The sequence below is a fragment of the Camelus dromedarius genome, chromosome 35 (assembly GCF_036321535.1).
Source record: "Camelus dromedarius isolate mCamDro1 chromosome 35, mCamDro1.pat, whole genome shotgun sequence".
Lineage (NCBI taxonomy): Eukaryota > Metazoa > Chordata > Mammalia > Artiodactyla > Camelidae > Camelus > Camelus dromedarius.
Genome location: NC_087470.1, coordinates 15393615 through 15419248, shown reverse-complemented (window position 1 = coordinate 15419248; position 25634 = coordinate 15393615). Strand labels below are relative to the sequence as shown.

Below are 25634 nucleotides of genomic sequence, written 5' to 3'. Positions count from 1 at the left end.
CTTGAAGTTTCTTGTTGCTCAATCAGGGTGACTTAGAAGGAGCAAAATTATTTTGAGTTTTTTCCGCCTGCTCCACACTCTGTGGGTGTGAATGATGAAAGAGTTAACACACACACACACACACACACACACTCAGAGGGGACAGAAGAAGTGAGGGCTGTGCGAGTGGCTTCATTTCTAGACATCTTACAAACGGTGGTGCTGGTTCAACACGCCTGGAACACCTGTGTGGCGGGCTTCCCTCTTCTCTCACAACGTTTGGAAGATGTGATGCTAACCCTGTTGTGGAAGACGTCAGCCTGCATATGGACATGTTTGGAATCAGACTGTGCGAGTTACGAACGTTGTGAACAAACAGAATCCATTCAAGGACCCAAATGAACATGAAAACTGGGGAACAGGAGCCGGTGATGAGTGTGGCAAACACAGATGTGACACGGGATGGACGATAATGGGTGTGTAGATAAAACCCCAGCCAGTCCTCTGGAGTAACAGTTTCCAAGCTGTTTCATCTGTAGGACCTGGAGCATTTGTTCCCCACAAAAGAGGTTTCAGAATTTTCATACGAAAAGTTCAGGATTCCTCAGTGACCTAGTTGGGTGCAGACCTGTCAACAAGGGCTGCTTGATTTGTTAACCATCAGGAAAGTTTAACGACTACAAGTATGTTTTCTTTTAGCGTAACTGTTGATAGTGTTTGTCGCGTCATGGAGAAAACACGCAGACAGGTCTCCTGTTGGCTTAGAAGGCGAATAAATGACCCACAAGGAGGGACAGATTCAGAAGTGAGACAGAAATGGAAAACTCCCGGAAACGCAAGTGTCTTGAGAAAAAAAAAGATTCAACCATGTTAATGTGTCTGGTTCCCAAAGCTTCTGATGCTAGGGAGCACTGTGTCATGACACAGACAGATCTCCAGGACCTGGTCGTCGAATGGCCCTGAACTTTACCCAGCCGTGTATGAGACCCCCTTGGTGACAAATCCCTGAGGCTGCGTCCTTGGCTAACTTCCTGATTTGGGACATGAGGGGTGCCATGGTCAAGCTCTGCTCTCCACGTAAATGCTTCTATCTCCATTGAGTTTGTTTCTCCCCACCCCACCCCCAACATCACTGTCCTCTGTTTTCACTAGAGTTTGTTATAGCCTTTGGATTCTGACCGTTCTCTGTTTTCACTAGAGTTTGTTATAGCCTTTGGATTCTGCCCATCCTCTGTTTTCACTAGAGTTTGTTATAGCCTTTGGATTCTGTCTCCTGTCCCCCTCACCAATAATTCTATGAGCAACATTGCTTTTCCTCTGTTCTCTGGACTTTTTGCCTTCACTGCCATCTTTCTTCAGTGTAATAGCTACTTCTCACACATGTTTATGATTGTAATTATACACAATCTTCCACAGTCTTTAATGTCTGGGTCACAAATCCCAATGCTTTCCCCAGCATGTAGGTAAACATTACCTTTTCTTGTTTAGACTTTCCCCGCTTAATGATTTGAGGTCAAATGATTGCTATTTATCAGACAAAAGTTCTTTATTTCAATGCAAAAAAGAAAAAAAAAAAAGCTCTTTCTAACTTGTTCTATGTTTGAATAGTTTGGGAGACGTTTCTTGTGAGTAGTTTCTGTAACTTTCTGTTTTTTTTCTTTTTTCACCAACACATGGCACTAAATTAACCAATTGCTCTCCATCTGTATTTCTTTGAGCCCTAGCTTAATTCCAGTATCAGCTGTGACCATTCTGACATCTGTCATTGCTAACAGCGTCCCTGTGATCAAGCAGACGACAGTCATACAAGTAAAAAACACTTAGCTGATTTCTTTTTTTTCTACTTTGAGCAATAACATTTAAAACATCTTTGGGAGGGAAACATGACAAGCCTCTCCAACTCAAATGCAGCTTTACATGCTAGTAGAAATTTATCAAAGCAAGCAAGCGTCTTTTCCAGAACCCTGAATCTTTAATTTGAGCCTTTCTCCACCTGCTCTGTCTGTCTGAGGACGGCTGAAGCACCTGGTTCTCGGAGACTGGATGGGAGAAGGACTCCCTCATTCACAAGGAGGAGCAGCCCACACTCCTGCATAGACGGAGTTGCTACACCCCCGGGCGTGTCAACCACTGGTGCCAACCTCCAGACTAGCGTCTGTCAAATGGAATCATGGCCACATCACAGTAAGTAAAAGCCACGGGCAGAAGCCACGTGCTCCTCACTCTCACAGCCCCCGAAGGCCCCTAGCATCCAGTAGGTGCTGAATGTTTGATGAATGCATGGGTGGATAACCGAATTGATGATGAATAAAGCGAGAAGAATGTTCCTCTTCCTCTGTCCCCTTTTCTTAAGCTCTCTAAATGGAGGGAGAACACAGGGAAACTTGAGAAATACTGAAAAAATGGTTGGGTCCTACGGATCCCTATGGGTGGGTTATCTATCTACAGGGCTTGAGCCGTGAGTTCCTACATGCTGTGTATTTATTGCTCGTGAGCTTAGGCACTTAATTGTAACAGGTAGATGGAAAGACAGACAGATACCTAGTTATCGAGACGGATAGACCATCTATTTCAGTTCTATCCAAACTGACTCCTGGGTCAATTTACGAACACAATTTGGTGTAACTGGAGAAGAGATTCTATACCAGAGTATCAAACAAAAAAGAAATAGGAATTCATGAACCCAAATGAAGCAAGACTCTTAATAAAAACATAGGCATGTCTCAATGAAAAGGGAATTTCAGACAAGGTCAGTATTACCAACCTAGAATTCACTTACAAACGTCTTTACCTCCTACAAGTAAATCCGAACCTCGCTCAAACACATTTATAGGAAAATTCTAAAGAAAGAAGGTCACAGGTGTACACGTGAGCCCTTCTCTGCAGACAGGTGGACGGTCGCCAGAGTCAGGACAGCAGAGGCACGGGGGACAGGCGGAGGTATGGATCCAGGGAGGGGCCGTCCGTCAGAAGCGCTTGGCATGAGAAGGGAATGACGCACAGCAATAAACTGTGGGGGGGAACCAATGACAGAAAATGAACGCAAAGCCTGGCAAAATAAACGCTGCCTCCCTCATCAGCTTCAAGACCCTGGGGATGAAGCTGCGTAGAGCGACGTATCAGCCAGACCACATCACTGCGGTTGCTTCCTCTTCCTTCTACTCTCTGTCCGTGGCAGTGGTTAAAAGGGCCGATGCACCAACACAGACAATTCTGTCCCCCCGGGAGAATCACATCGTAACCATCACTCCACTCACCGCTGCCTTTCAGGCTGTCCAATAAAATTATTTGGCTTTGATATGAAACCTGAAAGTTCTTGCAGATGGAGACACTGCCCGGCTGGTTAGGCAAAAGCCATTTCTGACCTCTTGGGGTGGGAAAAGAAAAAATCTAAGGTGCTTTCAGAGCTGCAGGGGAAAACAGACAACCTTGCTTCAGAATCCCCTCAACGGCCAAGCCATCAACCCAACCTTGATCACGAGGATATTGGTTTACGGAGCTGGAAAGAGGCTCAGATGCCCTGTTTTCAAGAAGCAAAGCTCCCTTGGGTCTTCCTCTTCCTCCTGGTGACATGGCAGAGCTTCAGGCTCTGCAAGCCTTGAATGCCAGGGATTAAACTAAAGAATGGTTGTACCTAAAACCATCTCCTAACAACAGTTTTGAAGATTACTGTCAGGAAGGAAAGGATTGCTCTGTAGCCCCTTTGCGCTTTTTAACTAATAAAATGAAATAATGCTATTCAGTAAGAATCCAGAATCCTGAACAGTCCTTTTAAAAATTATTTTATGTCCTTTTTTTCTTTTTTGGGGGGCGGTAATTAAGTTTATTTGTTTATTTTCCTATGTTTTTGCTTGTGTGTTTATTTACTTATTTATTTTTTAGCAGAGGGACTGGGGATTGAACCCCGGAACAACCTTGTACACGCTAAGCACGCACTCCTACCACAGAGGACTGCCCTTCCCCCGAACCATTCTTGAAAAAGCAAGCTCTCCATTTTAAATTTACACAAACCCAGAAAGAAGTTCTTGTAACTCTCGATGTTAAAAAAATTTGTTTTTTATGCCCAGTCGGAACTTATATTGCAAATTACAGCACCAAGAGGCAGAGACACCTGTTTGATTATTTGTCTCAACTCTGGGGTTGAGCAGTGACTTATGAAAGCCAAGATTAATGTTGCCATCAGTTTTCTTAACTGAATAATTTCACTTCCTTTTAACATTCCTATTTATCTTTGTTATTCCTTTGCAGCGGTAGGCTGGTCAAGGGTTAGTAACCAGATCTTTGGTAAAAGCAAAGGAGATAGATAAATAGATTAAAGTTTTACTGATGGAAAAGGATGGAGAGCACAAAATTTCCAAGAAATAATGAAACACACATTCATCTTTTGTTAGAAATTTTATATAAGCAATTGATTCTCACAGTTGGCTTTTATTAATTTTTTTTTGCTTTTATTAATTTTTGCCAAATCATTTTCTCTCTAGTCAACCTACTATTAGCGTTAACAAACACACATAATTTTGACACAAATGTGGATTGATCATTTTTGAAGAAGGAAGATGAAAATGAAGCCATGAAGACGTGTTGGAACTTGACCTGTTTGTCAATCACATGAATGGCTTTGCTGAATGGAGTAATTGTTTCTGAAAAAAGGAAGAGCCATTCTTAAACTTTTTTTTTGGGGGGGGGCTACAAGATGCAAGAAGACGCGGTGCATTGGCTACTGGAAGGACATGTTTCATAACTGACCTACATTATTAACATCTCCCAGTCACTCTCTTGCATCTGGATAAGGAACCGACAATCCATCCAGCCAGGCTACATCCGGGGTGCACCTGCTCCCTGTGGGGACACAGTTCATTTCCAGCCACGGACGTCAGTCGCTGACCGTGGTGCTGGGAGGAGAGAAGCGGTGGCGTGCTACAATATGGTGTTTTCACGGTTATAGATTATTGAACCATATTGATTCAAAATGCATACCTAACCTCAAGAACACAGAAATAGTCAAATGTGGTAAAATAATGAGGGAGTGATGTTTTCAATATGTTACCTTTTTAGAAACTTTTTGTTTGTTTGTTTTGGGGTGGAGATAATTAGGTTTATTTATGCATCTTTAATTATCATTCTTATTTTTAGTGGAGGTGCTGGGGATTGAACCCAGGACCTTGTGCATGGTGAGCCTACACTCTACCACTGAGCTACACCCTCCCACCCTGTTACTTTTATTTTTAGTATTACTTATTTAATGGTAAGGTCACATAATTTACTCTTTTTTTCTCATAATTTACTTTAAAATAATGGTTCTATTTAGCAATTGGCTTGCAAAATGTCCGAAAATGTCAACCGTCTGCTCTCACCCGCTGGCGGGAGCCAGGTCCGGTGCACAGCTGCCCCCGCGAGTGTCATGAAATTTTTTTACTTCCCCGTCAATTCAGGGACACCGTATCTCGTAAATAAAGAGCTAAAGCATCATTTGCAAAAAGAAATACGTTCGTAGGGTTTTTAAACATACTGTGCACAGTATGTGAGCCTCACTGCTTTATTTCTAAGTAGAATTCAGTCTTTAGTTCATATTGGGCGGATTTAGTGGTTTTCAAGGTACCATCAAAACAGGCTGCGAAGTCAGCTGCATTTGTTTCAAATGCACTTGTGAGTGGGGACAGACTCTGCTCCCACAGCCACCGGTTTCCTTCCTTTTTACGGGAGGCCCCCGTGCTCACCGCCCGCTTCCTGTTTTCCCAGCTTCTGTGTGCCTTCCCGGTTCTCTGGCTGCGGGAAGGAAGGCATCATGTAAACACAAGGCGGGGGCAGGAGAGCTTCCCTGGGCTTGCTTTGAAGGCCACACACCTGCCGGGTCCAGGGTGCTCCCACGACACACAAGCCTCCTGGAACTGTGCTCCAGTCCAAGCTTTAGGACTGACTACTCTGGACAACTTACAATTTTTCTTTAGCATCCTTGGTGACAAATTGAAAACCAATGAGCTGGAAGCATCATTGCAGTTGTCACAGGTCTGCTTTAAGTCTGCACACTATTTAGAACAGGGGTTGATGGCCCATTTTTCCCTCCCTGCCTTTAAACCCCTCTGCCTGTCACCTTAGACACGTGTACGCAAGGAAAGCCAGTGTGGGAAGATGCGTAAGGAATCGCCAGCCGTCGGACAGTTTCATTTTCAAAACACAAAAGAAATTGAGAACCTGTAATTTGAGCTCTATATGCAGTGATTTCTGAATCCCCAGGGTCTTATCTTTGAAATAAGCAGCCAATCACTTTTGTTCATCGCTTAATGATCGCACATCTTGTAAGCAAACAATTCAGGGCCACCAGCGGGACAGACTCCTCTGTGGTGACCCACAGGGAAGGTTCCACTAAAACCAAAATTAGAGAGTGAGCTGGTTAGATGGTTATGGGGGCCACCCCACACGCACACGGTTCAGGCACACACTTGAAGCACCTACGTATGTGATCAGATATCTGGAGGTTAATGTGAAAGCTTGTTAACCAGAAACGGATTAAGCGGGGAGGGTGCAGCTCAAAGTGGCAGAGCGCGTGCTCAGCATGCATCGGGTCCCGGGTTCCACCCCCTGCACCTCCTCTAAAAAAAAAGTAAATAAATAAACCTAATTACCGCCCCCACCAAAAAAAAAAAATAATAAATGAGATACAGGATTCCCAAGACTGATAGGCTGAACGCACTTTACCCACCCTATTCTGTTATTAGCTCCTAAGATTATCCAGAAATTGGACCTCCCTGGGTTCTAAATGGGCACGTTCTAATGCCAGGAGCAACGTCAGGCAGTCGCACTGAAACTGGCCCTGGGGACCACGACGCTCCGGTGATTTCTGACCTTCAGGCACGTGGCCGTCCATCTGGATCATCCACTTGGCCTTCACCTCCGGCACGGAGTCCTCTCTACACCTGTTCGCACAGTCTCATATCCTCCGGACCCACGAAGCAAACTGGACGCTGCATCCCGCGTGCAGTGAACACTGCTGGCGGCTGACACCGCGTGCACCGCCCCCATTTCCCAAAGAGCAGAGTCCCAGGGCTGACCAGCGGCGTCCACACGCCCGGGAAAGCTGGCTCATCCCAGGGGAACCCCATTCCTCCCAGGGCCACGGTGGCCCATGAGACGTGAGAGAAACCACAGAGAGCATTTCTGCAGAAAAGACAGTCTCTCTCCTCCTCTCAAAGTCCTGGTGCCGGGATGGGACGCAGGGAACGGTGCCAGCATCCTTGATACCAGCCTGAGGGCGGGGTCGACCCCAAAGATGACACAGGGAAGGGACCCCTCGGTGGCAGCTCGGGGCGTCAGTTCACTAGCACTCACGTCCGTCCCACTGGGATTCCCGTTCCAGGAGATGAGAGGGTCCCTGAAAAGGTCTGAGATGGGGTTTTGGCAGCCTGCATTGGTGGCCTATTGCCTCTGGTCAAATTATCTCAAAGCTCAGGCTTAAAACAATAAGAATGGCTGACTGAGGGCCTGGAATCCGGGCACAGCTCAGCCGGCTGCCTCTGGGCCGCGGCGCCGACCCGGGAGGGCTGTGGTCTCACCTGCAGGCCCGACTGGGGAGCTCGGCGTCCAGGGTCCGTCGGCGGCTGCGGGCAGCTCTCTGCTCCCACGGGCAGAGGACTGAGGGCCTCAGATCCTTGCTGGCTGTTGGCTAGAGGCTCCCTCCCTCCTGGCCCCATGGGCCTCCCCACAGAGAAGAGCCCAGCCTGGCTTCTGGTGGGTGACGGAGTCCAGGTGGAAGCCACAGACTTTCTTAAACTCAGTCTCAGACGTGACAAGCAATGCGGACTCTGTCTACCGAGTGTCCTGCAGACGGACCTCAAGGCTGGTGCTGGGTGCCCTTCAAGGCCGTGGCGGCCTCTGAGTGGCTCAGACTGGTGACATGGCACATGCAGGTGTGTGTCCTAAGTGTGGGAGGAAGGGATAAACACCTGGAGGGTGAGAGGAAGGGGTGGGAGGGACGCTAAAGACAGACCCCCGGGATGGGAGTGGGGGGAGCACGGAGAGCCCCATCCCTGTGCAGAACACGCCTCCATCTGGTCCCCCGCGGTGCTGGAGGGAGGCCGTGGGCAGGTGGCCTCTTCGAGCCAGGCAGACACACAAGGGGACGGTCACTTGATCTCTGCTAACTGCAGACTGTATTTTGGTTCAAAAAGAGTCCAGGAGTCCCAGAGAAATGGGGCAGTGGTGCAGAACACATGGTGTCCTCCGATGTCCCCCTGCCCCAGGTAAATACCGTCTTAGTGACCAGGAGTCAAGCACCGGTAACACTTTAGGCGTCAAAATGGGACGGAGGGGCTGTCCGTGGGGAAGGGCCTGAGGTCCAGCTGGCTCCCAGGTGGGCTGGCAGAGGGCCGGTTCTGGACGGGGGAGCAGGCAGCAGTGACCAGCAAAGCCACGGGGACGGGGACAGGACAAGACCCTCCAGAGGCGGGGGGCGGGGGCACGGAGGTGGTTGGAATGGGAAATTCTGGACGGGGAGGGATCGGAATGAAGGGTGTGGCATCAGGGACCAATTTCACATCTTACCACCTCACACCTGCGTCCACATCCACCGTCTGTGGGCTGCTTGGCGCTTTTTAATCTTATCTTTGGCTGTGCTTACGGGGTGTTCAAGAGAACGCATTTTACCTCCTTGCAACAACCCAAGCGGGACAAATAACAGTGAAGGCGCAAAGCCCAAGGTGTGCAACGGGGCTTGGGGCACCGTGGGAGAGAGTGAGGGGGAGGCGCCACAAAGGTGAGGGTCAAAGATGCCCCAATGTGAATTCCCACTGCCCCCTGTTCTGTGCCAGGTCTTGGGGACCAGTGACACCACCGTCCTGGCTCAGTTTGCGCCCAAACCCAGCGCTGCCATGTGGGCGGAGCCAGCTCACGCCTGGCCCTCCAGGTACCCAGGTCTGGTCTCTGTCACGAACACAGTGTCTTCCACAGGGAGCCCGGGTCTCACATTGCACTCGGGACAAGACACATGGGAGCCGGTGGCCGGCAGGCCGACGCCCCTGCGCACTGCACACACCTTCGGACACAGGGAGCCAGGTGGGAGGGCAGGTGCGACGCCCGGCGAGGGGCGGAACGTCGCATCCAGCCACCTACCGCTCCCCTGTGACCGGTGACTTCAACCTTCTGTAAAAAAAAAAAAAAAAAATCTAAAAACAAATGACCACCCAGGACTTTTTTGTCCTTAACCTTTGGAAAGACCTGAATGTAATCAAGGAAGGCAGACTGCCTTCCGCCTGGGTGGGCAGGCGATCCCAGCCTTTCCCAGCTTTTAATGCTGCCAAGGATGTCAAGCTGGTCCTGCTAACGAGGTGGATAAAATCTCCGAGCTGGACGCATTCGTGTCTGGCGCACACGCAGCCAGGAGAGACGCAGGGAGCAGGAGGAGGGCAGACGTCTGCGGGGGTCTGACCCTCACGGGGCCTCCTCTCTGGTCCTCCTGTCTTTCTATGCTCTTTCCTGGCGTTTCTTGGTTTGTGTGAGTTGGGGAGAGATGGGGAGAGAGGAAGGAAGATGCCTTGTGACCCGGGCAGGACAGAGGACGTCCCGATGACACGCATCTGGCGAATGAAGGCATGGACAGAACAGACCCGTGACCCCAGGGGCACGAGGTGGCAATGGAGCCTCCAGGTTTCATTCCGTCTACGGCTTGTTCCATTTTTCCGCTCAGCCCTCTTTTTGCAGGTCCCCAAGGGCAGGGGTGGGATCTGTTTTTGCGCCACTTGCAAAGACCCAGAAGGGAGCTCTTCTTCTGCAGGCGCAGCCTTTAAATGCAGCCGTTCAGATCTTGTCCAACGGTCTCCCCAGCCGACGCCGCACGCTGACACCGCCCCCCCAGACACAGGCAGGCCCGGCGGGAAGCCAGGGTCCCCGGTTTGCGTAAGGTCAGGGGTGGGAAGGTCCTCGGGCCTGGCTCTCCCATCCAAAGCTCCTGGGCTGTGGCCACTCTCCGCTGTCAAAGGCCACCTTTTCCCACTCAGCCGCTGCCCCCTCTGTGGTTCCCCGGGGAAGAGGATCCGTGGTGACAACTGTGGCCATGAAAGAGGCCGTTGAAAGCTCACGGCCTTGGCGTGAGGGGCTTAAAGAGCCTCGGCTACATCTTTCTGCCGAGAATTTCTGAACACCCAATTTCTGAACACCCTGTACAACTCATTTGCATCCGGATGCCTCTCCAACGTCAAGATGATCAAACATCATTTAAGGATGGAAAATATGTCTTTGTGAAAAAAAAAAAAGAGAGAATGAATCGAGATGATTTTGCCCAGAGAAAGCTGATAAAGGATTCAGCCAGAAGCTGGCAGCCAGCTGGCCGTCACTTGCAAAGAAGATTAAAAAGAAGAGAAGAAAGATCACATGGTCCGATGGTGGAAAAGTGTGAACTTCCCAACCAGAAGGCTGCCTGTCTTGCGTGGGCGCCTGCGGCTCCCTGGGCTGAATACAGGGGGACACAAGGCTGTCGGAAAGGCCAGCGCGGGATGGCACCCACTTTTTCAGGAAGCACCCCTGCAGGGCCGAGGCTCCCTGAAGGAGGTGGGGATGCGCATGGGATTGAGCACAGAGGATGCTCTCGGGTACCTGTTACACGTGCACCTGCGTGGACAACACTGTGAGCCGCCTGGAGGCGGGAGGCTGTGTGCACTGCTGGTTAAAGGCCACAAGAAACCCCAGGAAGTGAGGAAGAAAGCCTGATCTCGGACACGGTGTGACAAGGACCGGAAACAAATGAAGCCTTTACTTCTGGCTACCGTGATCTCAAATCAAGCCGTTCCCCCTGCTGCTCCTCTGCCCGCCCTTCTGCAGAGCAGTGGTTCTGATGCTTGGCCATGGGCCGGATGGCTCAGATTCTAATCTGTCGGTGTCCCCAGCTCTGGGGACAGCTCGCCTTCCCATCCACAGCTGGCCTGAGGGAGCCCCCCCGCACTCAGGTGGTTGCCGGGCAGATGGAGCTGGTGTGGCATTCTGAGGGTCCTTGTCATCTGGGGAACATGTGCTCCACCCACACAACACGGTCCTGGCCGCGATCTAACCAGCGTCTGAATGATTCATGGCTTAAATCAGTTTTTAACAGGTCGCTGCGTGGCATTCGGTGCAATCGGACACACTGCGTTGCGCGTGTAGGAAGAACACACACACGTACCCCACCCCCGAGGCAAAATGGAAAGTCTGGAAACGCAGCCCTGACACCAGACACGGGAGGGAGGGGCCGTGACACACGGGGAGGGAGGGAGAGGCACGTACGTGTGGGTCTCAGGTCGGAGGCCAAGGATGCAGCGCCCGTCTCGGAGCATCCCGGCGGCCCGGCCTCGGCGGCAGGAGGAGGGTAAGGCGGGGGCGGGGGGAGCTCTAACTGGGGGGGGCCCCGGGCAGCGCCTCTGGGGGGCTTCTGTGGCACCTGCCGGCCGACACCTACGTAGAATCAACAGGGTCACTTCAGAAGGGAAGCCTGGGACTCCCCGCCCCACGACCCACCGCGGGCGCGTGGCCATCCCTCGCCCACGCCGGGAGCGCTGGCCAGCTTCGGACGCACACGGCCCGGCAGCTGATGCAGCCACGCCGGGGACCCCATCCAGTCTCACTCAGCACCAAACCCAGCCTCACCTGGAACAACATTCAGCCGCACCTGGAACCGCATCCAGCCTCACCTGGAACCACATCCAACCTCATGGCACCAAACCCAGCCTCACCCAGAGCCAAATCCAGCCTCAGCTGGAACCACATCCAGCCTCAGCTGGAACCACATCCCACCTCAGCCAGAACCAAATCCAACCTCATGGCACCAAACCCAACCTCACTCAGCACCAAACCCAGCCTCACCTGGAACCAAACCCAGCCTCATCCAGAGCCAAATCCAGCCTCACCTGGAACCACATCCAGCCTCAGCTGGAACCACATCCAGCCTCACCTGGAACCACATCCCACCTCAGCCAGAACCAAATCCAACCTCATGGCACCAAAACGAACCTCACCCAGAACCAAACCCACCCTCACCCAGCACCAAATCCAACCTCAGCCAGAACCAAAGGCAACCTCACTCATCAGCAAAATCAAGCACACCCGGAACCGAATCCAACCTCACTCAGCACCGCATCCAACCTCCTTCCTGCTTTAAGGTTTTCTATACATAGTGTCCCATCCTGGGGCCATCTTGAAAATGCCTGCCCACTTGGCGTTCGCTTCTGGGAGGCACAACTATTTTTAAACGCTGGTCCTGAAATGATTATTAACAGCTCCCTGAACAGCTCTGTCAGTTAAAAGGAAGTCCCTTTTTTCATGTTGGTCTTTTCATGTTCATGGATTTCTTTTCAGATTATTCTTGCTTTGATCTATGACCTCGTGTGACCCCAGTAAGCACTAATTTATAGCATCAGCTTCTTTCATTGTTTCGGGTAACAGTTTTCAAACTGCTTTGAGCTGGAGAGTTAAGGGTGGTGCCCCCCAACCCCAGCCTGCCTCTCAGACTACCAGGGCAGCCCTCTGTGATCCGTTTACACGCCGGGGGTCCATTTACAATTGTATTCGCAGAGCAAATGATGTGAATTACAAGGGTGATACACTGTGCTATTATTTCTCATAAAAATACATTCTTTAAGCTCTAAAGTCTAGACTCTTCTAGGAACGGATGGATTCCATGTTTCATGCTTTCCATCAGGTCATTAATAAAAATACTAAGAGACATCATTTGTCCATCAAGAGACAGATCCATGCCTTCCTTCTCCTGGTCACAGTTCTTTTGACGTGGAAAAATATTAATGCCTCCATCTTTACGTGTTGTTTCCTCCGTCAAGGGGAAATCAGCCAAGGACGTCTGATTGGGTGTGACTTGCTTGGCCCAGGTTAGTACCTGACACGAGAGAGCATTTCCAACAGAAGGCAGGGGAGGGAGAGGCTCTCTGCCAGAAATTTTATTTTTGTTTATCAAGACATCTGGGTCAAGACCCAAATCCAGCCAGCTCCAGTGTAATTTTAGTGCTAATTCCAAAAAAAAATGTTTATTAGTATCTCCAGGTGTCTAAATAGAAAAAGGAGCTCAGAAATTTTTATTTTATATTTTTTTTTTTTGTGGGTTAGGAGCTATTTTTCTTTAATTATTATCTTTTGACCCAAAGCGAAGACTTTGGTTAAAAGCTCTGCCTGTGGTTTTAAATCATGGAGATTTTTGATGGGGATGGAGGTCTGCCTTGCAATGGCCACCGAGACTCCTGACCTCAAAAACGAATCAATTGAATGGTGCAATTAAAGCAATCCAATAAGGCTTCAAATACACTTTTTTTTGCAATATATTAATTCCTTTAAAGTCATGTTCTGGCAAGGTGTGATTTAAAAAAACCACTATTAGCTTTGTCCACGGACGTAAGTTGTCCAAAGTTACCCAAGGTAAGTTTGATGTTGAACGCAGTTTAAATTTAAAAAAAAATTGTATTTTAAGTGTATTTCTCAAAGCAAAAGGGTCTGCAACTTGGGGGAGCTCTCAAAAACTATTCAAAGTGATTTTCTGGAGGAAATCATAAATAGAAATTTATGGATTAGAGACGGACCCGTGGAGGGTCTCTCCCACCTACACATTCTCTCAGTCGCATGTTCCTTAGGGAGAGAATTGTCCTTACAGTTTCAATTTTTCAGGTTTAAATCGCCTACCTCCCTTCTCCTGCGACCCCCGTGAGCACCAGCTGCCCCACACCCAGGCCAGGTCCTCCCAGCACGTCGCACACACACACTCGGTCCTTCAAGGCTGAATCGGGAGGTCCTTGCTGGGATTGAGACGGGCTGTCCGGCCCGGAGGTGGCCAGGACTCAACCACGTCCTCACTTAACCGCTTCACGGGGTGCTTCTTACAGTTTGCATGAGGAACTCTAAATCTGAGGGTCGTCAGCTGTTCACGGAAAGAGTGGGGAGAGAGCTTGCAAGACAGAATGGGGGTCTCGTCGTGAAACAATGAAAGGACAACCAGGTTTACTTTCATGAGCTACTGGTCCTGTCTCCTTCAAATCAGACGGTTCCTCCTTTGGGAAGGAGTTTGCAACTGACGTGAAATCTAGACCACAGCTCCTTAGAAAAAAATCGGTCCCCGGGCTGCAAAATGCTAAGACATTAAAAGCGAGGTCCTGACCAGCGGAAAAATGCTTCGAACAGCCCAGGGGCTCTGATGAGAGTTTTAGACCCTAACAGTGCAAGCAGTCATCCTTGGGGGCTGCAGCCATCAGGTCAGAGAGTGCCTGGGAGGCTGACTGGCCCTGGCCGTGGCCTTGAAGGGCTCCTGTGATGGCGACGCCTGTGCATGTACGTCAGGGGCATGTCTCGGGCAACCTCGCTCGTCAAGAGTGGCTTCTGTCCCTACGTAAGTGAACTCACGAACACTGAGTGATTTTCCAATAAAAGCGGCCACCTCTGGCTCGGGGACCTCCAACACTTCTGTCCCCTTCCCCCGCAGCACGAGGGGCCGGGGTCGCGCGATCGCACAGGTCTCTCTGCTCGCAGACACAGGCCGATGGCGCCCTCTTTACTTAGGGTTCTCTTTTTCTCAAAGAATATCTTCTATTAAAAGGTATCCAAGTGGGGATCAGTTCTGAACAGGGAGCTCAAAAAACGACAGCAGTTTTGCCACCACCTGATCCATAAATCCCTGGGGTCTGGGTGTTTTCACTCCAGCATCCACAGGCAACCTCCTGGAACCCACCGTCTCCCATCGGGGGACGCCTGCCCGCCACACATCCACGCGCCCTGGCTCTCCATCACTCACGCTCTCCGGCGCCTTCACATCCCCTCCTCGCCGTCCCCACCAGCCCGCCTTCTAAACGCCCACCTCACGCCCGGAACATGTGCCTGCGGGATGCTCCGGGACTCCCAACGGTTCATTTCCAGACTTTCTTTCTTTCGCCTAAATATTTCCCGGGTTAATGGCATGGCGGAGGAGGCCACCGCGGGGGTGAGTAGCCGTGCAGCGATGCCAGGCCACAGCGAGCACCCGGGGCGTGCGTGCTGTGCGCTCACTCACCCGTCCTGCCCTTCCGGCCCTCCTCCCTGTCCTCCGTGCGCGCGGGCACCAGCGGGCTGGGCGGCGGGGGCTGCGGTGGAGGGGGGGCCGGCGCCCGCCTCTTCTTCTTCTGAAAGTCAGCCTGGGACCCCAGAGACACCTGCGAAGCACAAAGAAGGACCAGCACTCAGTATGAGGGCAGCTCTGCATGGGGACAAGGGCAGCATGGTGGTGGGGGAGGGGCTGGCAGGTGGCCAGTCCCCTTCTGGGGCCCCTGGGTGGGTGGTGGGGGTGGTGGAGTGAGGGCTTGTAATGTGCCCAGCAGTGCCCTGAGGTGGTCCAGGGATGCTCAGAGGCACCCCCAAGCCCCCCACGTGGCAGGGGGCTGGGGCTCCAGGCAAATCAGAAGAGCAGGAAGTTTCCCCTCAGTGTAAGTATGACGCAGGGGTCCCTTAGCCCTGACTTAAATGCAGAAAAGAAATCTTCCTGCTGGAAGCTTTACCTAGGGCCCCGGGATGTGTGCCCACGCAAAGGACAGACAGAGAGGGCAGCTCAGCCCTCACCCGTGGCCTTTCCCTTCTCTCCTGCCTCTGCACGTGCCCAGGCGGCCAGGACTGACAACCGTCCACAGGCTGCAGGACATTCGTCAGCAGAAGGGACGTCGCGCTCCCGCCCGGCGCAGCCACCCAGCTCAGCCACCACCAGCACACCACTCCTCAGGGCAGCCAGTCAGGACTGAGCAGGTCCAACGGTGGAGGCTGGAGCCCCTGACTCCAGGGCTCTGCTTCCAAAAGACTGCCTCCCCCTCCTCTCCTCCTTCTGACCGCTTTCATCCATCCACACTCAGGGCTGAAGACGCACTCAAAGGCCACCGTGTTACGTGCAGAGTATGTGCAAGTGATGACAGGGTGCTGGGTTCCTGCCCCGTGGGTGGGGCGGGGCTCTCAGCCAGCCTTGGGCCTCGCTCCAGTCCGAACAGGTCCCGATCCCTCAAGAGCTCAACCTGGGAGGGGTGCGGCCAACCCCACCTGCCAGGCTCTCTTAGCTCTCCTGTTGGAGCTCCTTGGTTTATTCACTCAGGCGCACAGCATGTGCCCCGGCTCTTCCCAGGGACAGTGACCTCATGGGCTGGACCTGGTGTTTCATGTAGGGCTGTGTGCGTGTGTGTGTGTGGTGTCTCCTTTTCAAACGCCATCAGTGACACATATCTAATGCAAAAAAAATTTTTTTTAAATTATCAAAGGAAAAAAAAACCCCTTAATTGACACTCAGATTACTAGTAGTTGGCGTATATTTTTCTGGTTCTGTTTTCTTTTGGGATGTCCTTATTTGAAGGGGGGTAATTAGGTTTACTCATTTAATGGAGGGACTGGGGGTTGAACCCAGGACCTTGTGCATGCTAAGCACGCGCTCTCCCTGAGCTGCACCCTCCCCCCACCCAACATATGTTTCCTTTTAACCGTCATTTTTTTTAATCTTTCCATCACAATATATTATAACCACCTCTGACACCATTAAAATCCTGTATTTTATGAAAAACAGGGAAATAAGAAAAAAGCAAACAGTTCCACCAAGCTCAGAGTCAAACCAGTGACTCCCAGTCCACGGCCCCGCTCCGGCAGCAACTAATTCAAATTCTTTCTTTTTTGGCTTTTCCTCTATTTTTCTAAATAATTAAGCTTATTCTGCGATTTCTTGATTTTCCCTTCCTATTCCAGAAGTTCTCTGAGACACATGCACCCTCCCCCCAACAAAAACTTTTCCTCCCCAATTAAAAAAAAATTACAGCACAAGATTCAAATTAACCTTCCCTATTTAGTTATGCATATACAGTTGCAACAGATTTTATAAGAATGTAAAACAGAAATTTCCCACAAAAGGAATTTTCTCCAGCCGAGATGTATAATGCGCAGTTTGCTACATTTTCTTTCTAGATTGCCTTTTTTTTTTTTCCAAACTTGGTAACTGATTTCTTTTCTCACTGAGTTTCCTGGAAATTCCTTTCCTCCACCCAGATTTTTTTATCCTTTGTTTCCTGCATCCAGTGCCTTTTTTTTTTTTAAATCACTTCTTCATTTTAGGACGGGCACTGTCTCCATTAGGTTTCTGCGATGAGATGTGTGTGAGGTCAATTTTTGAAGCCTTGAAAATCGAAAAATGTTTTCTCTCTTAAATGGGACAATACCTGCGCCCGCCTCACGGGGTGCTATGAGGCATCGCAGGGGGGACGGCAGCATTAAATAGGGCGCTCAGAAGTATCCCCAGCTGCCAGAAATGCCGTTAGAAAGTGACATCTCGGTGTTTGCCGCATAAAGAGAAAAAAAAACCCAGTGACATAAAAGGACACAGAACCTTACAGCTGGGACCCACGCTCTAATTTTTACAGGTGAGCAAACAGAAGGCCTGAAGTTAAGTGATGCTTTCAAGGCCAACTCTGCCTTACTCACCTGGATTCGTCAAAGAGAACAGTAACGAAACTGTGGTTACCAAAGGGGAAGGACGGGGAGGGATAAATTAGGAGTCGGGATAAACAGATACACACTATTGTACATAAAGCAGATAAACAACAAGGACCTACTGTGGAGCACGGGGAACTGCATTCAATACCTTGTAATAACCTATCACGGAAAAGAGTGGGAAAATTCACGTATATATGTACGCAAATGTATAACTGAGTTACTTTGCTGTGCCCCTGAAACTAACATTGTACGCCGACTACACTTCCATAAAAAATAAAATTAAAATAAATAAATAGCAGGTCCTAAAAGAAAAAAAAAAAAGAAGAACCTGAGGGACCATTTTGCTCCTTGAAAATAAAATAAAAAGATCTTAGGCTAACAATTTCCTAGGCCTGCCCTTAGTTTGTTTAAAGCATCCAAACCACCCCCTGGGTGGGGGTGGGGGCTTCGTTGGTTTCATCACACAAGAAAGGGAAGTGAGGCAGTGAGCCAGGGCTGGCTGCTGGCTGACACTCGGCTGCACCACCACTGCACCACCGCTTACAAAAGGGGAGCGCGGGGGGCCGCGATCTCCCACACAGCCCTCCACCCCGAAACAAGCCCTGCTCTGCTTGCAATCTGCGAACACCTTCCGTCCCACTCAGAGTAAAATCCATGTCCCCGCTGAAATAAACATGGGGAGGGGGCAGGTACCTCTCCAAGGTCCTGATTCCCCTTCCTATGGGAATATGCCTAGAAATGGGGTGGCTGGATCCCACGGCGGTTCTAGTTTTAGATTTTTGAGGACCCACCATACTGTCCTCCACAGTGGCTGCGCCAATTTACCTTCCCACTCCCAGTGTAGGAGGGTTCCCTTTTCTCCACACCCTCTCCAGCACGTGTTACCCTGTGTCTTCTGGATGACGGTCATTCTAGCCGGTGTGAGACGCAGTCCACTGCAGCTCTGATACGCATTTCCCTGATGATTAGTGACTTTGAGCATCTTTTCACATATCTGTTGGCTATCTGGATGGCACTGATAGCAGCACGGATGGACCCTGAGGGCATTATGCTAAGTAAGGTAAGTCACAGGGTATGTGGGATCTAAAAACGCCAAAATTGTAAAAACAGTAAAATGGTGCTTACCAGGGGCTGGGAGGTGAGGGGACAGGAGAGAGGGAGTTTAAGGGAACAAACTTGCAAAGCAGAGACGGGTAAGTCCTGGAGATCAAATACACAATATAGCGATCGTAGACCACAGTACAGAGGATCATGCTATGTGAGGTCTGCTTACTGACCACTTTGACTCAGCAATCAACCTGACCAGTACCTTGTGCATTCTGGATTTTAAATGTTTTTTTTTTTAATTAGGCATGCTATCAATTACCACGGTACGAGTGGAAATTAAAGTTTCTGTAGCGTTTATATGTTGTAATATTTCTTCCAATAAATCTCTCCTGTAAATCAAAAAATATATGTAATTACAGTCATCACCATCAAACTTGCTAAGAGGCTAGATCTGGATTATTCTCAATGGAAAAATAGAAATGCTAATTATGGGATGGGACAGAGGTGTTGACTACAGCTACAAGGGCAATCGGATTACAGTGTATAAATGTATCAGACCAAGGCGTGGGACATCTTAAGGTTGCACAATGTTATATATCAGATGTATTTCAAATCACAGTGTATAAATATATCAAATCAACACATGGTACCATCTTAAATACACACAATGTTATATGTCAGATGTATTTCAAATCACAGTGTATAAATGTATCAAATCAAGGCGTGGTACCATCTTACATATGCACAATGTTATATGTCAGACGTATTTCAAATCACAATGTATAAATGTATCAAATCAACACGTGGTACCATCTTAAACACACACAATGTTACATGCCAAATATATCTCAATTAAAACAAAACCAAAATCCTCTGGCAGAAGCAGCGACCTAACAGGATGGGGGCTGAGAGTCAGCTGAGAAACTCTGCCGTGAAGGAGACCTGTGGATCTGCGGTGGGTCCGTGGGGACCAGGGTTTGCACGCTGGCCACGGCCAGCCGGTGCCTTCAGGGAGGGAAGGAGAGGAGGCAGCCGAGGAGAAAGCGGAGTTCCAGGTCCCAGGCGGCGGGTCAAAGAGCAGGTGAGGAAGGAAGTCCCTGGAGCGGGCCGTGGCTTGCCCCCAGGACGTGTTTCTGTTGGGATTTGCTTGCCTCTGTTTGTGTACTTACTGATTCAGCCTAGCCTTGCGCAAGGATGCTTCCAGAGCACCCACGGGACACAGGCCCCCAATCTGCTCTGCCCTCTGGGTGGGTGGGGGGGCGGATCCAGAACCCCTGGTCCCCACATCCCTCCCCAGGTAAGAGAGCCCCTGGGGAAACAGTGCTCAGGGACTGGTACTAACAGCTGACTTTCCTTCTGAAATTTGGGGAAGGATTCAAGGAGATGGTCACATCACATCCTGATTTTACAGGAAGACTCTGGGACCCCCCAGCTCCCTGCAGGGGTCTCTGAATCCATCCACTCTGATCACTGGTGACACATAAAACACAGGGACTCTGAATTACAGCTTCTCCTGCATAATCTTAATTTCAAAAGTTAATCTCGCTGTCAGAGGACACGCCACCATTTAATTTTGATCACAATCAACAGAGTGGCATTCCTCCTGTGAGAGTAAACACCACACTTAGTGACAGGACTAGCCCAGCTGGGTGTCATCCGAGCAGACGAACAGAGCAAATTCTAATTTATTTCAGACGTTGTGTTTTTCCATTTAAGAGTTTCCATCTGGCTCTTGTTTATAGTTTTTATTAATCTTCTTAAGATTTTCCCTTTTTCCCCCATTCCTTATAAGCACATTTTTCATTCTGTCATTAAGCATAATTATAAACAGCAGTAAAATTTTTGGCTGTCAATTCCAACATCTCCACGTTGTCTTCTGTTGACTGCTCTTGTTTTCTTTGGGAACAGGTCATATTTTCTTGGTTCGTCATATGCTGAATAATTTTGGCTCATATCCTAGACATTGTGAATGTCATTCTTGCAAGTGCTGGATTCACTTATGTTCCTGTGAAGAGTGTTAATTCTTTTGTTTTAGGAGGCAATAAGCTGAATGGACTGACAATGCAAATTTTGACTCTTGGTTGGCAATTTATGTTCTTTTACCCTTCGCTGCTTGGCCCCCATTCCTCACGTGCATGATGCCATCAGCCAAAGACTTGGGCAGAATTTATCCACACACTTCGTGGCTCTCTGGCTCTTTCCTTTTTTTGGATTCTTCCTTTACTTTTCAGAGGCTGGTGGTTATCTCGAATTCTGGTCCTGGTTTTTCAGGCCAGGAAGACTGGGGATCGTGGATTACCTCCTTGAGTCTACATATAATCTACTGATATATATTAATTTTCTATTGCTGCGTGACAAATTAATGTAGACTCGGAAGTGTAAGAACATGCAGATTGTTATCTCAAAGTGCCTTTGGGTCAGGAGTCCAAACCCAGCTAAGCTGGGTCCTCTGCTCATGGTCTCACAGGACTGTCGTCAAGACGTCATGAGGTTGCACTCCCCTGTTAGACTCTCCACGTGCACGGTCACTGAGGCTGTTTCAGGAGTTCCTTCCCTTGCAGCTCTATGACTGAGACACCTGGCCTCTTACTGTGGACCAGGGCCATTTTCAGGCCCTTGAGGTCACCTGCAGGTCCTCTTCAAAGGCAGCTCATGCCCTGAGTATTTGCTGCTTTGGGGCAGGCAGGGGCATCTCTCTCTCCATTTTGCTAAGAGGAATCTTACGTAACAAAATGTAATCAAGGGAGAGGCATTGCATCAACTTTGCCCTACAATGTCACCTAGTCAAGGAAGTGACATCTGACCACCTTCGCCGTCAGAAGCGAGGGTCAGAAGCAAGTTGAAGGTCCCAATGCGCCCAAGGAGAATCACTGGGCAACACACTAGGGCATGTTGGCCGCCAGAACCAGAAGTAAATTTTATAGTCTTACAACCTGGGGGCCTTGGCGGTGAAATGGCTTCTCCAGAGTTGCAAAGGTTAGTGTCGGAGCCTCAGCTTCACAACCAGGCAAAGCCTACATCCTCCTGGTTTCCTGCGTACGCCCGAGCGAGGAACCCCACGCTCTGCTCCGTGGGAGCCGTCTGGATTCCGCCAGGGAGGTATTGATACAAGAAGCAAGCCACCTGCAAATCAGGGCTGTCCCTCTTTCTGGAGTCACGGGAGATCGCAGAACTGTGTCTGCAACTCCGTACTCTCCAACGTGAAGTTAGTTTCCGAAGTCCCGGAGTTGCCTGAAAGCATTTATTCCCTCGTTACATCATTAAAATTACCAGGAAGTCCAACAAATGACACCGTTTGATTCAGAGAAGCCAACGGAAATATGAGTTTCATAAATGACATCCGTCTGAGAACCAACTGCTCTTGGAGAAACTGAAACTCAACAGCCGGCTGGTGGAGGAAACCCATTCTCCTCGGTCCCTTGTTCATATAGTGGTGAAAGGAGGACAGAGGTAAGACTTGCAAGGTCCTTTTGAAATGGAGCAGAACCCTGCAGGGCAACCCGCACCCCCCTCCGAGTACAAAGGGACCTCTGTGTCCCCTGCCTCTTGTTTGTAGAAAAGCTGAAGACTCGCAGGTCCCCTCCGGTCACCGGAGACCAAGTTCAGGCAGTTAGTGATCAAGACAACGGAGTCAGGGAACCGTTCAGGGGCGGATGCACATTCCCGCCTGGTTTTACAGACACTGTCACTGACGCCAGAGGGAAAAAGCTACCCGCATGATGACCGAGCTGTAGACTCAAGCTGCTCCGTCCTGAGCGGGGCTGAATCGATGCCCAGCACAATTCCAAGGATCGGCCTCAAACGAACACGGTGCAACACCATTGCTCATAAAAAAAAATCTGCATCTCCGTGGGCATCAAAATGGTCGTAGCTGGCTCTGCCCGTACATGGAAGCAGGCAACTAAAATTGCCAGCAAAGAGGTGCCACAGAGCCATGCGGACATCCTCCACTCTGAGAAAACAGCGCCCTGTGCCAGCACGAAGACATTTATCATAACAGTAATGATTATTAATCATCACTTCATTTTTTTTTTTGATTTGACACCCAAAGTATTGGTGACAAAAGCAAAAATAAATTAAATAGGATCCAACTAAAAAGCTGCTGCACAGCACTGGCTCCAGGTTCCGAAGGCTGAACCACGCATCAAAGAGAGGAACTAGGGTCTCCTACACTTTAAATTTACAGTAAGCTTGGGGGAGGGTGCAGCTCCGTGGGAGAGCGTGTGCTTAGCACGCACGAGGTCCTGGGTTCCATCCCCAGTCCCTCTATTAAAATAAATGAGTAAATAAACTTAATTACTACCCACCCACCCACCCAAATGAACCAAACAGTAAAAGTGAAAAAAAAAATTAAACTGATTTGTGTTCTAAGACCCACTTTTCTGACGCTCAGTTAGCAAAGTGACTGGAAGGAATCGTGAAAATATTTGAATACAAAGAAGCAGAATGTGAAGGTAATAAAAATAAGGAAACCACAGTTTGACCCAATTCCCTTTGCAACGGAAACATAGTGATGGCTGGAATGATTGACAGATTAAACCAAAGGGACGAAAAGGACACAGTGTGCGGACGACACCATCGTAACGTGAACAGGGGCTATTTAAACAGTGTGACCCTGTGACACAAAGCCTGGCTCTTCATTTCCTCTGTGTCCCTGAGATGTCCACGCGCAACATACCCACCAGCTCACTTTTCCCTTTGATTTTTATCAAAGATGCCCTCACAGAATGTCACACGCTCTGATGACAGCTAAAAATATAGGACACGCTAATCTTCTGCAAACACACACTCGCTCCCCTGGCTGGAAGCGTCCGGGAGGAAACGGTCCCATCACAAGACTGAAATAGCCCCGTTTCCTTTCTCTGCAAACTCCCATCGCGGGCTGGCCGTTATCTCCGCCCAAAGGAAGTTCCTCTGCGGCGGGACTGTGTTCACAGGCTCTGCGCTGGGACCCCGCCGGTTCCACCGGGATGTTTGCTTTGGTCAAGGGACCCGGCATCCTCTGAGCACAAAGCAGCCCCTCATCTCCGGGGCAGGAAGAAACATCTCAACACCAGAGGTGATGTCCTCAGTGTTTCACTTCCCCCTCTACATTTAAAAAAAAAATTGTTCCGTCCCATAATACATTTTGCATTGGCTTTTCTATATTTTAGGATATAAAGAAACCCTATATGGGGCTGTTTCTTACCAGGAGAATTAGCGCTTACCATTGCTTGGTTTTGCCCTCGTTCTGTTTATGAACTAAACGGGCAGATACCCTTCATATTTGGAACGCTGGAAGGCGACATGATCTGGCTGGCCAGGTTTACGTATTCCTGGCTCGGGCAGGCTCGGGTGAAGTTAACTCCGTTTTCTAGAAATCCTGCACAAAGGACAGCCCAGCCTTCTGTGTGCGACACCAGCCTGCCACCTTGGCTTAGGCACGGATGGAGGCGGACTGCCTCCTCCAATGCTTCAGCCGTGGTACCACTTCCATGAGCAGCAGGATGGGCTGCAGAGAAAGGGTCCCATGGACGCAGAGCTGTGCCCTCGCTCACCCCAGTGAGCCCCCGTGTCCCCACTGGTGCGAGGCAGCTGCCGGCGCCAAGCCCACGAGGCAATTGCAAAAACGAACTTAAACGAGCTGATACACAGAACAGCTGAGCACCACAGCTGAGGTTCAGCCAGACCCAGCCCGGCACTGGGCCATCATTAATGTTTTCACGCTGACCTTGGGACTAGCTGACGGAGGACAGGATGAGGTGCCTTCCCTGCCCAGGAGCCACGGGAAGGCTTCTGGCTGGTGAGTGGACTTCTCCATGTCTCCACTGGTCTGGCAGCACGAACCTTCATCCTCAACTGATCTGATGTTAAAACACTCCCAGCCGCGCGGGATGACCTTTCTCCACTGGGGCTCGATCCGTGATCTGCACACCACCTACCAGGGAGGCGATCAGAAGGGACACCTCCACCCCGTCCAGTCTCTGGTCCCTGATTGGATCAATACCGACGGTTTCCCTGGGAGGGGGGGTCAGGCAGAATCATAAGAAGTGCAGGTGCACGTGGGGTCCCCCCGTGGGACTGCTTGCTGCCACTGTGTTGCACCCACATGCCATCACCTACCCCGAAAGGCCCCCCCTCCGGTCCTCGGCGGAGGCACAATGCTCCCGCACCGAGTGCAAATCGAGAGCTGAATCTTACTTGACCTTGAATTCCTTACGGCCAAGAACACTGCTCTGCCCATAAACAGAAACTCAGCTTCCCTTTGGTTATGGACTGAATTCTGTCCCCATAGCATCCGCACGTTGAAGTCCCAACCCTGACACACCTCAGAACGTGACTGGATTTGGAGAAAGGGTCTTCAAAGAGAAGGTCACATCAAAACGACACCGTGAGGGTGTGGTCCCCCACCCAACGTGACCGGTGTCTTCATGGAAGAGGAAGAGAGGAGGGGGACACACACAGGGGGACACGGCCACCTTGATCTCAGACTGCCAGCCGCCGGGGCATGGAGAATCCAATGGTTAAGCCGCACTGTGGCGTTTTGTTACCCGGCAGCCCGAGCAGACTGGTGCACTGGTCACCGTTTAACTTAGCCGGTCAGCAATCTCTAGGTGAGGCAAGAATCCAGACTCCCGTGGGGTCCACAAAGGCTGTTCTCTTCTGGGCATCATTCATTTTTTTTTTTCTTCCCTTAATTTGTCCCGGTGGTAGAGCAAATGCTTGTCATGCACAAGGGCCGAGGTGCCATCCCCAGTGCCTCCATTTAAAAAATAAATGAATAAATAAAGCTAATTACCTCCCCCAACACACACACACACACACACACACACACACACACACACACACACACACAAAGGTACAGGAAAGACGGATGAAGGTTCCACCTCCTTCTGAAAGATGACACATTCCTTGCCCTCGCTGGCCTGCCTGCTGGCAGGTTTGCATAAGGATGCCAGCCACTTCATCAGCTCAAGATACCTCCGGGAAGATGATGACAAGTCCTTTCAGGGATAACACACACTAGTGGTAAAATTATGAGTATATAATCGGGTAACGAAGAGGGTGCGGAGTGGAGCTCAGTGGCAGAGCCAAATGGTGGGTCGTTTGTGCCTACATTCCTTTTATCAAAAGACAGATAAAATATGATGGAGGTCTCAAAATAAATTACAAAAGGTTTTCCTTGGCAT

At 49.9% G+C, this 25634-nt stretch overlaps 1 protein-coding gene, 1 long non-coding RNA gene and 1 other non-coding gene across 13 annotated transcripts in view; 1 reads left to right on the top strand and 2 right to left on the bottom strand.

Moving 5' to 3' along the window:
- The window catches only part of LOC135320032 (uncharacterized), a 285059-nt gene that overhangs the window by 57678 nt on the left and 201747 nt on the right, over nt 1–25634 (top strand). The gene's annotated exons all lie outside the window — the stretch shown is intronic.
- Nucleotides 1–25634, bottom strand: part of COBL (cordon-bleu WH2 repeat protein) — a 154755-nt gene that overhangs the window by 34939 nt on the left and 94182 nt on the right. For 8 of the 11 annotated variants that reach the window (XM_064482333.1, XM_064482336.1, XM_064482334.1 and 5 more), the window contains 2 exons: nt 14981–15119; nt 11227–11394 (listed from right to left, as the gene is read on the bottom strand). In XM_064482333.1, coding sequence (XP_064338403.1) covers nt 11227–11394; nt 14981–15119 — 307 coding nt within the window. The remainder of the gene's footprint in view (nt 1–11226; nt 11395–14980; nt 15120–25634) is intronic. The other 3 variants (XM_064482338.1, XM_064482340.1, XM_064482342.1) reach the window with 1 other exon arrangement.
- Nucleotides 5113–5185, bottom strand: TRNAG-ACC (transfer RNA glycine (anticodon ACC)). Its single transcript has one exon. It is a non-coding gene; the product is annotated as a tRNA-Gly (tRNA).